A 16,872-nucleotide genomic window follows, 5' to 3' on the forward strand; every position below is an offset into this window, starting at 1 on the left:
TTTGTTTTACCTTAATGAATTCTATGCACTAGGGCAAAAAAAAACCCTTCTGTGTGTAACCCCCCCAGCCCCCCTTATACGTACCTGATCCCATTCTCGATCCAGTGCAATGCTCAAGAGCAGTGGCTCTCTCCACTTTGTGTCCTCACAGGGCAGAATGATAGCAGTGGGAGCTGCTGTGACGAGGGATCGGGGTTGGGGCCTGGCTGCACTGTCTGTGTCAGCATATCAAGACAGCGCAGCTCGGGATTAAAGTTGATGTAAACCCAAATAATTTTTTAAAAATTAAGACTCATATCTGTTATAGCAGAGGATGTCATTTCATCTGTGCCCAGTCTTGCTACTAAGAGGTAATCCAGCTCTGAGAAATCTTCTTATCTTTTTGTAGTAAGATAAAAAGGGGCACACAGAGAAATAGTTGTGGTTTTTTCCCCCTTGCTGTGAGTGACAGGTGATTTCCTTATCTTATGCATGAGTGTGAAAGAGGCATTCTGTGCATTCTGTGTACTTCACATCCCCCCTCCTTTCTTCTTCAGCTCTCCCAGGATTGGCTGCTCCACACCTCAGCATGGTTGGGCATGCTGAAGTCATGTGATGACTTTCCTGGGTTTTGACTGGATGTTAGTGATCATGGGGCATAATCCACGAGACCAGCAGAAGTTCAATGTAAGAAATAGTGATGCCTCGCCAAGGGGAGTGTAGAGGTGAGCAGGAGCGGACTGACCATTGGGCCACTCAGGCACTGCCCGAGGGCCCCGTGCCACTAGGGGTCCCCATCAGGGTTGCCAGCCTCAGTAAAACCAGGGACAGTATGTAAAAATCTGTGTTTTTTTTACATCCTTCTCTGAAATGTCCCTTACCAACATCCTTTTGGTCTAAAAATCCTTAGATTATAGCTACCCCACCTCTCCAGTACCTTCTAAGCCAATAGAAACGTGTATGTGTATACTGTGTGACTGTATACTGTGTGTTTGTGTATACTGTGTGGCCCCATAATGTCAGATTGCCTGGGGGCTCCATAATCTCCTATTGCCGGGGGCCCCATGAGTTGTCAGTCTGCCCATGGCAGGGAGTCTGCTGACATCACGACTTCACCCACCGAGCCCTGGACAACAGACCCGCCCATAGAATCTGGAGTATTGCAGGTCTCCAAACAGCTAAAGGGGAGATATTTGACAGGTAAGGATACATGCAGGAGGTATAGATATCCTTATAGATAAGCACTATGGAAGTCATTTAGAAATGATGAGAGTGGGTTTACATCCACTTTAAGCCTGCAGGTGTGCCAGAAAAAGGAAGCCGCTTCTTATGGTGGCACACCGAGAATCCAAGAGAGCCGTCAGGGGACCTGAGAAGAGAAGGATCAGGGCTGCTCGGTGCAAAACTGCACAGAGCTGGTAACTATAAGATATTTGTTATTTAAGAAAAAGAATAGCTGACAATCACTTTAAGAGGTTGGTCTAAGCAAGGTCTGGAAGGATTGTGCACAGGGCCTAATAGTGTCCTTTTTTTAAAGTTTTTCAAATGTTGAGAATATTGTGTATTATCATAGGTTATACCAGTGCTTCTCAACTCCAGTCCTCAAGGTGCCCCAACAGGTCATATTTTCATGATTTCCCTCAGATGAAACAGCTAAGGCAGTGGAACTGATCAAATCAGCTGTGCAAAATAATGGCAAGCCTGAGAACATCACCTGTTGGGACACCTTGAGGACTGGAAATGAGAAACATTGGGTTATACAGTAAGGTCTTAAAACCGAACTAAACTCTTTCAATCAACATCAATGATTTTGAATCCTTATGCTGCTAGCATCAGTAAATAGATAAGATAATATATTATTGTTTATTTACTTGCTTCAATGTTTATTTTAACATTTCTTTAATTTCTCCCTGGTTTCTGGCCTAAGCCAAAAATATGTCATATACAACACCTGGCAAAAAGTATGGAATCACCACTTTTGGAAAAGGTTTATTAAATTGTTTAATTGTGGGGGAAAAAAAACTATTTTCATTTAACACTCCAACCTTCTGGCTTTAAGAAAAAAAAAGAAACACAACTGTAGTCAGTTGCAACTGTTTTTGCAGATCAAGAAAAAAATATGGAAGCATTCAATTATGAGGAAAATAGTATGGAATCACCATGTACTTTGCAGTTCTAAAACAAATATCTGCATCAGATTATATCCTGAAAATGATATCATCATCACCAAACATCCTTCTAATTGATGGAATAAGAAAAGTGTCCAAAATCTCAATATAAATTTGTGCATTTATTGAAGATTTAACCACTTCAGGACCGCCGTATTGCCAATGTACGTCAACACAATGGCACAGGCAGGCATAATCACGTAAATGTACGTGAATGCCTTCTAGCGGGTGGGGGGTCCGATCGGACCCCCTCCCGCTAGATACGGCGGTCCCTTTCGGTGCCGGAGCGATCGGCGATGAGGGGATGGCCGTTGGTTTCCGCCCATCCCCTCTCGATCGCTCCTGGCCAGTGACGAACTTCCTCCCCTGTGAAAATGTAAACACAGGAGGAGGAAGTGATGTCACACTCCTCGTGGCGGTCTTTTTGAACCGGACAGCGAGGAGTGAAGACGCAAGTAAGTGCACCAACAGTCCACTGACACATAGGTACACACAGGCACACATTTCACCCCAGTCACCCCCCGATCACCCCCCCGATCGGCCCCCCGCCCCCCCCCCAGTCACAGTGTCACTAATGCAGTGTTCATTTATTTATTGATCACTACATTTAGTGTCAGTTGTGACTGTAAAAAGTGTCAGGGCAGCTAGTGTTAGGCCCCTTTAGGTCCAGGGTAGCCCCCTACCCCCCCCTAATAAAGGTTTAACCCCTTGATTGCCCTCCCAGTTAACCCTTTCACCCTCTTTTACCAGTGTCACTAAGCGATCGTTTTTCTGATCGCTGCAATAGTGTCACTGGTCCCGCTAGGAAGCTAGTTTTTTTTTAGGTTCAACGCCAGGTTTTTATACCGTTAGGTACCCCGATATATAACCTAATAAAGGTTTTAACCCTTTGATTGCCCCTAGAGTTAACCCTTTCACCAGCGATCGCTGCATAAGTGTCACTGGTGACGCTGGTTAGCCAGTTAGTTATTTAGTTATTTAGGTTCCCCGTCAGCTTTTTATAAAGCTTCAGGTACCCCCATATAAATACCCAATAAAGGTTTTAACCCCTGATTGCCCTTAGTTAACCCTTTCACCAGTGATCACCGTATAAGTGTTACGGGTGACGCTGGTTTGGTAGTTCGCTTTTTATAGCATCAGGGCACCCGCCATTTATTACCTAATAAAGGTTTAACCCCCTGATCACCCGGCGGGTGATATAAATTTGGTTTTAGGGTCAGAAAGGGTCTGCGTCGCCCCAGGCAGTGCTAGGCTAGTGCCAGCACCGCTAACACCCACGCGCAAAGCATACACCTCCCTTAGTGGTATAGTATCCGAACAGATCAATATCTGATCTGATCAGATCTATACTAGCGTGCCCAGCAATTTAGGGTTCTAAAAAAACGCATTGTTAGCAGGATCAGCCCAGATACCTGCTAGCACCTGCGTTTTGCCCCTCTGCCCAGCCCAGCCCAGCCCAGCCCACCCAAGTGCAGTATCGATCGATCACTGTCACTTACAAAACACAACACACATAACTGCAGCGTTCGCAGAGTCAGGCCTGATCCCTGCGATCGCTAACAGTTTTTTTTGGTAGCGTTTTATACAGTTGCTGACAGGCTAGGTGCTTTTTTACCTGTGAGTCTCACTACTGTACCCCTAAATTTAGAGCCCAAAATGGCAAAGCGAAGGTACACTAGTGAAGAGGCCTACACGTTTCTGAGCATGACAGATAGTGAAGAGGAAGACACTGATCTGTCAGAATCAGGCTCAGAATACGAACCTGTAGAGGACAGCGCCTCCATGTCAGATAGCTCTGACGACGAAGAAGAGGTCCCTGCTATTGTCAGGCGTACCCGACCCCGATTTTCTGATGTTGTTGAGGTGCAGGAACCGCAAGTCCCTCGTATGGAGTATAGAGCCAGTACTAGCGCCGCTCATCCTTTTGGTGAACTGGCAAGCACCAGCGGCCTAGTACACCCTGGACGTACATCCAGCACTGCAGTATCACGTGGTGACGTGGCGAGTCCCATAAGTGCAGTTCAAGCTGGCGAGGTGGCAAACACAAGTAGTGTCCCGCTGCCACCAAGAAGAAGAAGACAAAGACAGGCCCGTCGTACCCATAGTGCCCTTCCTGCAGAATTCGCCTATCCCAATTGGGTGCCCACCACTTCTGCAGAACCCGTACTTCCCCCATTCACTGCCCAACCCGGTATTCAGGTGGATACAGATGATTTTACGCCACTCGATTTTTATTCTCTGTATCTCACGGAAGATCTCTATAGATCTATTGTGGACCAAACCAATTTATATGCTGGTCAACGCATCGCCGCTAATCCCCAGTTGCCGTCTCTTGCCAGAGATTGGAAACCAGTTACGGTTTCCGAATTTAAGTCGTTTCTGGGCCTTTCCCTCAACATGGGCACACATAAATTTATGCGGATGCGGGCTTATTGGTCCACGCATCCGGCTGACCACATGCCCGTGTTCTCTAACTCCATGCCCAGGGCACGATACGAGCAGATCTTGCGGTTCTTGCACTTCAGTGACAATGAACTTTGTCGTCCACGTGGAGACCCTGAATACGATCGGCTCTACAAAATTCGGCCCCTCATAAACCACTTCAACCAACGTTTTGCAGACTTGTTTACTCCCCAAAAAGTTGTCTGCGTTGATGAGTCCCTGGTTAAGTTTACTGGTCGCTTGTCATTCAAACAGTACATTCCCAACAAGCGTACCAGATACGGGGTCAAGCTCTATAAGTGCTGTGACAGGGCCACAGGCTATGCATGGAGCTTTATGGTTTATGAGGGTAAAGATAGTTACGTAGAGCCGGAGAACTGCCCTGATTACATAGGAAGCGCTGGCAAGATAGTGTGGAAATTGGTGTCACCCTTATTCGGAAAGGGGTACCACTTGTACGTGGACAACTATTACACCAGCGTGCCACTGTTTAGTCATTTATTTGATAATCAGATTGGAGCATGTGGCACCGTGCGACCTAATCGCCGGGGCTTTCCCCAGCGGCTTGTAGATTCCCGTCTTAGGCTGGGGGAGAGAGCCTGCTATCGGTGTAATAATTTGCTCGCTATGAAGTGGAGGCATAATAAGAATGTTTTCGTTCTTACCTCCCTTCATGCAGACACGACGGTCCAAATTTCTACGGCGACTGGTATTGTGGAGAAACCCCTCTGTGTCCACGAATATAACAAAAATATGGGAGGGGTGGACCTCAATGACCAGATGTTAGCGCCGTATCTAACTTCCCGTAAGACCAGACGCTGGTACAAAAAAGTGTCTGCTTACTTATTTCAATTGGCTTTGCTGAATGCTTTTGTGCTATACAAAGCTTCAGGCGGAACATTAACCTTTCTTTTCTTCCAAAGAGAGGTTGTCACAGAGCTTCTGTTTCCAGACGGTTCTGTACCTCACCATTCCCAACCAAATGCAGTAAGCCGGCTGTATGAGAGGCATTATTCTTATGTCCTCCGAGTACCCCTACCCAACGAGCCCCCCAAAAAAGATGTCGTGTCTGTAGCAAGCGCGGATATAGGCGTGACACCCGTTCTTATTGTCCACGCTGTCCTGGCAATCCTGGTCTTTGTCAGGGTGAGTGTTTTGAACGCTACCATTCACTAGTGAAGTATTAGCGTAGGGTACAGCATTTCACAGGCTAGGCACACTTACACAGGGTCTCCCAAGATGCCATCGCATTTTGAGAGACCCGAACCGTTACAGTTACAGTTTACAGTTCAAAAAAAAGTGTATAAAAAAAAAAAAAAAAAAAAAGTAAAATAAAAAAACCAAAAAAAATATAAAATATAAAAACCAAAAATAGTTGTCGTTTTATTGTTCTCTCTCTCTCTCTCTCTCTCTCTCTCTCTTCTCTCAAATTTTTTATACTTTACTGTTTACTGTGTTATTGTTAACCATTTTTCATGTTTTCAGGTACGCCATTCAGCTGCAGCGTGGATTTATTTATCTTGACAGCAACAGCGTTTGCTCCCACGATACATAAAGCCGCGACTCCAGTGCTGTAGGAGGTGATTTCACCACCACAGTTAAAAAAGAGCATATATGCCGAAGCATGGGGGCATAACGGGTGGAGGAGCGATTTTGCTCCTAATGCCGCGTACATACGGTCAAAATTCCGACGGAGGGCTTGCCCGTGGAAAAGTTTGAACGTATGTACGCAGCATAACTTTTTTGCGGGAGGATGCCCCCATGCTTCGGCATATATATATTTTAGGCACAGGTTGTGTTAAAAAATGTTTTATTTTTTACTGTTTTTTTTGGCAATTGCTTTGCAGGTATGGTATGGTAAGGTTTTACTGGGATGTTACTTTGTTTTAACGTTAACCATAATTTGCTTAGCAGGTACGCCATTCAGCTGCAGCGCGGATTTATTTATCTTGACAGCAACAGCGTTTGCTCCCACGATACATAAAGCCATGACTCCAGTGCTGTAGGCGGTGATTTCACCACCACAGTTAAAAAAGAGCATATATGCCGAAGCATGGGGGCATAAGGGGTGGAGGAGTGATTTTGCTCCTAATGCCGCGTACATACGGTCAAAATTCCGACAGGGGGCTTGCCCATGGAAAAGTTTGAACGTATGTACGCGGCATAACTTTTTTGCGGGAGGATGCCCCCATGCTTCGGCATATATATATTTTAGGCACAGGTTGTGTTAAAAAATGTTTTATTTTTTACTGTTTTTTTTGGCAATTGCTTTGCAGGTATGGTATGGTAAGGTTTTACTGGGATGTTACTTTGTTTTAACGTTAACCATAATTTGCTTAGCAGGTACGCCATTCAGCTGCAGCGCGGATTTATTTATCTTGACAGCAACAGCGTTTGCTCCCACGATACATAAAGCCGTGACTCCAGTGCTGTAGGCGGTGATTTCACCACCACAGTTAAAAAAGAGCATATATGCCGAAGCATGGGGGCATAAGGGGTGGAGGAGTGATTTTGCTCCTAATGCCGCGTACATACGGTCAAAATTCCGACAGGGGGCTTGCCCATGGAAAAGTTTGAACGTATGTACGCGGCATAACTTTTTTGCGGGAGGATGCCCCCATGCTTCGGCATATATAAATGGTGCATGTATGTCCATCATTAGAAGTGGGTGGATGAAGGGAGGTATCTAATGGTGGGCATACCCACCGATCAATCTCTTTTTTTTCGTTCAGACAACATGACTCTCAGTAAATAGCTTGGGGTGTCTACTTTCCAAAATGGTGTAATTTGGGGGGGTTTTGTGCTATTTTGGCATTTTATGGCCTTTGCACCCTTAGAAATCCTGAAGGTGGTGATTGGTTTTCGGGGTGCCGTACGCGACTAGACTCCCAAAAAGTCCCACACATGTGGTATCCCCATACTCGGGAGAAGTAGCTGAATATATTTTGGGGTGCAATTCCACATATAACCATGGCATGTGTGAGCAATATATCATTTAGTGACAACTTTTTGTACATTTTTTTTTTTTTTTTTTTTTTAGTCATTATTCAATCCCTTAGGACAAAAAAAATAAATATTCAATGGGCTCAACATACCCATCAGCAGTTTCCTTGGGGTGTCTACTTTCCAAAATGGGGTCATTTGGGGGGGTTTTGTGCCATCTTGGCATTTTATGGCCGTCAAAACTGTGATAGGTAGTGATAGGTAGTGAGGAGTAAAATAAAAAAATTATGCCCTTAGAAATCCTGAAGGCGGTGCTTGGATTTCGGGGTCCCGTACGCGGCTAGGCTCCCAAAAAGTCCCACACATGTGGTATCCCTGTACTCAGGAGAAGCAGCAGAATGTATTTTGGGGTGTCATTTCACATATGCCCATAGCATGTGTGAGCAATATATCATTTAGTGACAACTTTGTGCAAAAAAAAAAAAGTTTGTAATATTCCCGCAACTTGTGGCAAAATATAAAATATTCCATGGACTCAACATGCCTCTCAGTAAATAGCTTGGGGTGTCTACTTTCCAAAATGGGGTCATTTTGGGGGGTTTTGTGCTATTTTGGCTTTTTATGGCCTTCGAAACTGTGATAGGTAGTGAGGGGTAAAATCAAAAATTTGCACCCTTAGAAATCCTGAAGGTGGTGATTGGTTTTCGGGATGCCGTGCGCGACTATACTCCCAAAAAGTCCCACACATGTGGTATCCCCGTACTCGGGAGAAGTAGCGGAATATATTTTGGGGTGCAATTCCACATATAACCATGGCATGTGTGAGCAATATATCATTTAGTGACAACTTTTTGTACATTTTTTATTTTTTATTTTTTTTAGTCATTATTTAATCCCTTAGGACAAAAAAAATAAATATTCAATGGGCTCAACATACCCATCAGCAGTTTCCTTGGGGTGTCTACTTTCCAAAATGGGGTCATTTGGGGGGGGTTTGTACTGCCCTGCCATTTTAGCACCTCAAGAAATGAGATAGGCAGTCATAAATTAAAAGCTGTGTAAATTCCAGAAAATGTACTCTAGTTTGTAGACGCTATAACTTTTGCGCAAACCAAAAAATATACGCTTATTGACATTTTTTTTACTAAAGACATGTGGCTGAATAAATTTTGCCCTCAATGTATGACTAAAATTTAGTTTATTCGATTTTTCTTATAACAAAAAGAAGAAAATATCATTTTTTTTCAAAATTTTCGCTCTTTTTCCATTTATATCGCAAAAAATAAAAATCGCAGAGGCAATCAAATACCATCAAAAGAAAGCTCTATTTGTGGGAAGAAAAGGACGCAAATTTCGTTTGGGTGCAATATTGCATGACCGCGCAATTACCAGTTAAAGCAGCGCAGTGCAAAATTGGAAAAAGACCTCTGGTCCTTAAGGTATTTATTGGTCCGAGGCTGAAGTGGTTAATGACTGTCATTCCCCCCGTATCTTTACCTGACATGCAAGCCCATATCATCAATGATTGTGGAAATGTACATGTTTTCTTCAGACTTTTTGCCCGGGGATGTATTCCATGAGTCTTCATGGGCATTATTTCTTTAATCTGCAAGAGGGGATGATGGGCTTTCTCAGGTAAGCATACCCCCCTTCCTGGCTGCCGGCCTGAGATAAGGGTAGATGCATTCCAGAAAGTAAAGACTACAGAAATCATCTGCCCTTACTCAAGATGGGCATGGCTAGAAATGCAATGGGGTGTCTTTCAAAGTGATTTCTCAACAAGATAAAACATGGAGATATGGATGGATGGGTGAGTTTGCTTTCAATATTAATAGGTAACTCCACTTTTGTGGGAAAAAAATAGCAAATAAAAAATAAATAAATAACATTGCTATTGCATATACAATTGCAACACAAGTTGTATTGTAATTGGATGTTATTTATAATTACCCTTCCTTTTCAATCTGCAGCGCTGTAATTTTCTGTAAAATGAAATAAAATATGGCTACCTAGAGGTGTCCTTAAAGCGGAGTTCCACACTACAAAAATGTTCTCCTTTAAACCTATAAACAAACATTTGGAGGAATTTCTTTTTTTATACTTACCCTAAACACCCTGTTGCTATGTAGTTCTCGTAATCTGCAACTTCCTGGTCTGCGGAGCTCCACGAGACTTCCTTCCTCGCCTATGCTTCTGGGAAATGATGACACATCATTTCCCAGGAGTCTGTGGGCAGTACTGTATGGCCGCCAGTGACTCTCGCACGTGCGAGATCAAGAGGAGCATGCTGGTTACCCAGAATGCACCTCTCCATGCATATTCCAGGAAGCGATCTCGATTGGGCTTCACATGCCCACATTAATGATGGAAACGGCCACAAACATAGGAATGATATTTTACAGTAAGGAATTAATATATTTGAAAAATATATATTTAGATCATTGTATATTATTATTATTTTAATTACAGTAGCAATAATACTAGGATCCAAAAAAAAATTTAAAAAATTTCGCCGGAACCCTGCTTTAACACAGAATATGTACAGAATGCCTCCCAGAAACATTCCTGCTTGTGTGATTGGCTAACTGATTTTTTCAGAAGTCTGAACAAAGATACAAGACACATTTCAGGCATCTCCTGCAACAAAACTGTAATGTTTGGTGAGATACTCCTAATAGGAAATCACTTCTAAAGGGATGCAGACCCTGCAGTTTTTTTTTCATTAGAGCCCTGCAGGTGCACAGCTGATAGATAATTATAAAGCCACTCCCATTAGATTCCCTTTGCACATGGGCACAGACAAACAAAGAGTGATTTCTTCAAAATAACAAAAGGTAGGAATCTGCAACAAAATTTGTTAAAATACTTTCAATGTACATAGATCACCCAGAGAGGAGTGTTTTTTTTTCTCAACAAAAGTGGAGTTGTTCTTTAAAAATGAATTAAATAGCATTTTTAGTTTCTGGTGCTCAGATACAGTTTAGTTCTGCTTTAATGCACATAGATTAATTACAGTTTCCTTAATGACATGTTTATTGAACTTGGCTTGACATTGAAAATAATAAATGAATACCTCTGTGCCTACAATTATTCCAAACCGTGCAATACATTTCCTGCTTAATAGGAGTGAATACACAGTGGAAATTCTTGGTATGAGACTTTACACTGGTTTGTATGAGGCATAAAAGTGTTCTATTCCTATACACATTCTCCATCTACCTATTCAGTGGAGATCCCTTTTAAGTCTAATGCTGGATATACACGCTTTGATTTTATTATCCATTCAATGTGCAATTCATTCAAAACGATCAAATTGCCAAACAATTAAATGAGATTATCTTAATTTCCATTTGAATTAGACTCAATTTAGATCAGATTCAAATAAACGGAGTTGATCAGCGAGGGCGGATAATAATCTATTGTGTTGCCTCGATCAGCGGCACTGAGATGCTTTTGTTCATGAATTTGATTGTATTTCCATCGATCAAATCATGAGATTGCATGGGGAAAACAGAGAGAAAATAGATCACTTATGATCCCACCTTCCAAATATCAATCGAAATCAATTTCCTCATGTGTGGCATGTTGATTGAATAGGTTGTTGACAATAGAATGATTACTGCTATTGGGAGAAATTGATCAGAAAAGAAACCGATCATTTATCAAAGCGTGCATGGCCACTGTAACATACCTAGAAACATTATTGTTCATTTGTCCACAGCTGACAGATCTATCCAGGGTTCATGATTCTCCAGGACATCATAAGAGGATATAAAAGTTGCAGGATATTAGAAATACAGTCAGTTAATTATTTCCTATACCGCATATAGAAAATATTTACTTCCTGATATGTGCCTGCTGTACCATATATTTCTATACAAAACAAGTCTCCTGTTCTCTTTGTATTGCTTACTTTGTGTGACTTTGTGTGAAATCCATGGTGTTCCTGCCAGTTCCCCTGCTTTCCTATTAAAACTGACCACATTAGGCATGAGATCATAGTGTGGTCAGATCTCTAGCTACAGCATGATTGAAACCCAGTGTGCACTCTGCTCCAACGATCAGATGTGTCCTGACAACCCCCCCCCGCACAGCCTTTCACTGGGAACATTGGCGTGCTGCTGTTTTTTTCTCCTCCCCCAGCTCTTATGCAACTGGGAACAGAGGGAATGTGATCACCTCTTAAAAAAAAGGGAAAAAGTGTTTATAATTTTTTTTTTTACTTTATATCTATACACCAATGTTTTACCTTTCATTTATATTGTAAACGGAATGGGTTGTTTTACAAGGTGATGGATTACTTTACAATAAAGAGCTGGTGATATTATAGAAGTTGGAACAGAAGGAATAAAATTTTAAATATTCTGTCTGGAGATCTAGCACCTGTGTGTGCTCCGCGGGAAATGTGAGCTTGTTAGCTTCACACTTGACTGCCCGCGGAGCACACAGGGGAGGGTAGGGGGAGAAGGAGGAGCAGATCAGCTGTGTGTCCTCTGTCATCCTGTGTGAGGGAGGATGGATGGAGGGGGAGATAGAACTGTCAATGCCGGTATCTCTGTGCTGCTGTTTCATGAGAAACACGCTCTCCACTCAGACCTGTGCTCTCCTAAGAAGGCAAACAGCACTGATGTGCACTGATGAGCACTAATGGGAAGCATTTATGGGCACTAGTAGGAGGTGCAGATGGGATTCACTGATGAGCACTGATAGAAGGCATTTATGGGCACTGATGGGCACAGATAGGCCACACTGATAGTTACATAGTTAGTAGGGTTGAATAAAGACACCAGTCCATCCAGTTCAACCTGAGTGAGTGTCTACAATTGTCCCTATCCCTGTACATTGCACACTCACATTGGTCCCTGCCCTCAAGGAGCCCACAATCCAAGGTCCCCATTCATATACTAGGGCCAATTTTGGACAGAGGCCAAGCCCACAAAGGCAGAGGGAGAACATGCAAACTCCAGGCAGGTAGTGTTGTGGTTGAGATTCGAACCAGCGACCCTTCTTATTGCTAGGCGAGAGTGCTAACCACTACACCACTGTGCCGCCCTGCTGGGCACTAAGGAACACCGATAGGCAGAAATCAGGTAGTATTGATGGGCACTTATGGGCAGCATTGAAGAGTACTGATAGGTGGCACTGATGGGCACTGTTAGGCAGCATTAATGAGCACTGATAGGCAGAATTGATGGGCACTAATAGGCGGTGTTGTGCACTGATATGTAACACTTTATGGGCAGCACAGTGGTGTAGTGGTTAGCACTCTCACCTAGCAGTAAAAAGGGTCGCTGGTTCAAATCCCAACCATGACACTACCTGCCTGGAGTTTGCATGTTCTCCCTGTGCCTGCGTGGGTTTCCTCCGGGTGCTCCGGTTTCCTCCCACACTCCAAAGACATGCAGGTAGGTTAATTGGCTTCTGTCCAAAATTGGCCCTAGTATATGAATGGGGACCTTAGATTGTGGGCTCCTTGAGGGTAGGGACCAATGTGAGTGTGCAATGTACAGGCATAGGGGTAGACACTTGCTCAGGTTGAACTGGATGGACTGGTGTCTTTATTCAACCTTACTAACTATGAAACTTGTAGGCAGAATTGATGGGTACTAATAGCTGGCATTGATGAGCACTGATAGATGGCACTAATGATTGGGTAACTGATTATCCATGTAAACAATTTACTGACATTCTTGACAGTTAACGGCAGTCCTTTCCTAACACAGACACAGTGTTGGAGGAAAGGGCTGCGGATAACTGACAAGTCTGTTTACATGTGATAAACTGATCACATGGTAATGGGCCACTGTGATTGCGCTGGATGCATTGCATGTCCCAGGGGTCATGCGGGAAGCACGGTTTTGGGAGGATATCCATGGATACCCTCCCAAAATTGGAAGTCCGGTTCTCAGATGGAAGGGGCAGGGGGGCCTATCATGGTTTCTTGCACCGGGGCCCTGAAGGTTCTAGTTACTCCTTTGCAACTATCTCAAAGTTATCAGCACTGGGCTAATTTTATTGAAGCATTAATAGCTTTCTGCTATCAAGTTTATCACAGCAATGCATTGATTATGGTGATTGGTGAGACAGCTACAAAAATGTTTTCTATAAACACTGAAAATCCTGAAACTTCAAGCTGCGTGCTAATATGCTTACAGTACAAAAATAAACATTCACATCTATTGCAAAGAACTAAAAAGCAGTAAGTGTAAGTCTAAGTATGTGGCAAAGCAAGGTACCCTCTTTGCATGACTTTGAATGCTTGTACAGCAGGTAGAGGTGGGTCTTCTGGTGCATTTTGCTGGTTTTGTTCACTGGCTGGTGTCATTTTTCTTTCTAAATTTTCTTGACTTCCACAAAGTCCAGGGAAAAAACAGTAATCTCCAACCTGTTTCAGCAAAAGCGGCCCAGAGCCATCAGGGTTAATCATCATCAACGGTCCTTCTGGTGATGCTTGAAAGTCGGAAGATGCTGGGATTGCAAAGTATTTGTTATCAGGATCACATTTCTTGACATCATTCTGCATTGGCTGAACAGAAAGTGGTTTCTCCATACTAATCACATAACCCATTTCATTCCCTGGTGGCTGAGGTTTACATGATTGGGTGGTTTCTTTAGGAAGATTAAATATCTCAGCTTGGCATCTAGGGAGGCTAAAATACTCTGAATGCTTTGCTTCATTTGAAACTAAATTTGACATTGACTGAACACCAGTGAACATCAGATATGGCCCATTACAGCTCTTTTTAGAAAGACCTTTCTTATCCTGTGATGCAGGCACTGTAGTAATGTCACTTTTCCCTTCATTGTCCAGAGATTCACATTTGCTCTGGTCAGGCATGATCTTCTCCTCTGCCAGTGGTGGTGGTAATAAATTAGATCCCAGCAGACAAACATCAGAATTTAAAGCTTTCTCGGTCACCAACTCTTCTGCTGATTCATACGTTGACTGTGGTGCTACTGAACTGCAAATGTTCAAAGAAAGTACAAGACATAAAAACAGTCAATGACAAAATAAATAGCTAAAGAATTAAATGTCAATTCAATAAATATAACATGATAAATGACACAGGATATGAAAGTAAATCTGTTCTCAAGAAAAAGTAAACCTCTAATGGAGCGTAGTCATGCCATTTGCCAGTCACTGCTCTAAAACTTGTATACAGCTGAGTTACAATAATCTAACTTACATTTAAGGCTTCTTTACAAGAAAGCATTGTCCTTCAGTATAGGATATGTAAATTTATGTGATTGAGTCGTATGTTCCCATTTTAATGTAGAATATATTAATATATAAAAATTACCCGAATGGTAGCTATGAGCAACACCTCCAGATTGATTTTCTTATAGCTTTTGTGTATTAATGTAAAATATTAAATATTGACAATCATATATATATATATACATACACACTATATCACCAAATGTATTGGGACACCCACCTTTACATGCCCATTAACTGTAATCACATCTCAGTCTTAGTCCATAGTGTTAAATGAGTCGGACCACCCATTGCAGCTATAAGAGCTTCAACTCTTCTGGGAAGGCTGTCCACAAGGTTTAGAAGTTTGTCTATGGGAATGTTTGACCATTCTTCCAGAAGCACATTTGTGAGGTCAGGCACTGATGTGGAATGAGAAGACCTGGCTTGCAGTCTCCGCTCTAATTCATCTCAAAGGTGTTCTATCGGGTTGAGGCCAGGACTCTGTGCAGGCCAGTCAAGTTCCTCCACTCCAAACTCGCTCATCCATGTCTTTATGGACCTTGCTTTGTGCACTGATGTGCAGTCATGTTGGAACAGGAAGGGGCCATCCCCAAACTGTTCCCACAAAGTTGGGAGCATGAAATTGTTCAAAATGTCTTGGTACACTGACGCCGTAAGATTTCCCTTCACTGGAACTGAGGGGCCAAGCTCAACCCCTGAAAAACAACCCCACACCTTACTCCCCCCTCCACCAAATGATCTGAAACCAGTGCGCAAAGCAAGGTCCATAAATGTTAAGATGCAGAAGGAATTAGAACAACGTCTGGAACAATTATGCAAACAAAGAGAGTTAGTTATCAGACCAGCGGACAAAGGGGGGATTGTAGTCTTAGACAAAAGTTATTATTTAGGAGAGATGGAATGAATTCTGGATGATAGAGAGACCTATGTTCCCCTAAAAGGAGACCTAGTGCGTACTTATAAAAGAGAATTAGAAAAAAATGGAAATAGAGGTTTTAAACAAGGTGTTTTAAATAAAAAAAGAAAAGGCATTTTTGGTTCCCCCGCACCGCTGTTATGTATTATCTGCCTAAAATTCATAAAAATCTGATGTGTCATCCTATCATTAGCAACATTGACTTGGTCACTTCCCGCATGGGCAAATATATTATTACCTTAAACCACTTGTTAAACAAATGCCCTCTTAAATCAAAGATACTAGGCATACAATCAGCCTATTGAGTCAACAAGAATATAGGGAAGGGTGCTGGTTAGTTATGGCAGATGTGACTTCACTGTATATGGTGAAACCTCATGAATGTGGCCTCACATCATTAGCCTATTATTTAAATGAGAGACCAGATTTACCTAGCTTTCAGAAGGACTTCATTTTGGAACTTCTGGAATTCACAACTGCGCATAACTATTTCTGGTTTGATACCAAATATTACCTCCAGAATAAAGGTGTAGCCATGGGGGCTAAGTACGTGCCAAATTTGGAAAAATATTTTATGGCCAAATGGGGGAGGACCTAATTTATGCCCACCGGAGACCTAAGTTGGTCATGTGGGCTAGGTATATCGATGATGTCCTCCTCCTATGGGATGGTAGCCGTAAAAGTTTGAACACATTCATGGAATCCTTGAATACTATTGAAGGGGGCATACAGTTTAAATATGAGGTAAGTAGGGAGGAAATCCATTTTTTTAATTTCAGGATAAGGGTCGAAAATTGATGTTTTGTTACATCTACCTTCTTCAGACCCACCGACTGTAATTCCTTCATTCCCTTAGATAGCTGCCATCATCGGTCATGGCTACAATCCGTACCACATAGTCAATACATGAGGCTGAGACTAAACTACAAACGTGGAAGACTATAATGCCCAGGCTAAAATTTTAACAGGAAGGTTTCTGGAAATAGGGTATTCTGGGGAGGCACTGGAAGAAGTTGTCTCTTCAGTTCAAAATTTGGAGAGGGATCAACTTTTGGTAGAAAGGCCAAGAGGAAATTATGACAGTAATAAAACCTTTTTGTTACCATTAATCACTACCTATCACTGGCATATATTAAGGAATGATAGGGTATTGGGTCCTATTCTGTTGGAGAAACCTCAGGTGGTATATAGAGGAGCTCCAT

At 42.6% G+C, this 16,872-nt stretch overlaps 1 protein-coding gene across 2 annotated transcripts in view; it reads right to left on the reverse strand.

The window, feature by feature from the left end:
- Positions 1–10,506: 10,506 nt before the first annotated feature.
- The window catches only part of CSF2RB (colony stimulating factor 2 receptor subunit beta), a 118,042-nt gene continuing 111,676 nt past the window's right edge, over positions 10,507–16,872 (reverse strand). For both annotated transcript variants that reach the window (XM_077452257.1, XM_077452256.1), the window contains one exon: positions 10,507–14,494. In XM_077452257.1, the coding sequence (XP_077308383.1) occupies positions 13,744–14,494 (751 nt within the window). In that variant the 3' untranslated portion in view covers positions 10,507–13,743. The remainder of the gene's footprint in view (positions 14,495–16,872) is intronic.

Source organism: Lithobates pipiens, unplaced genomic scaffold, assembly GCF_037356315.1.
Source record: "Lithobates pipiens isolate NorthernLeopardFrog02 unplaced genomic scaffold, aLitPip1_a1.2 Scaffold_23, whole genome shotgun sequence".
In the NCBI taxonomy this organism is placed as follows: Eukaryota; Metazoa; Chordata; class Amphibia; order Anura; family Ranidae; genus Lithobates; species Lithobates pipiens.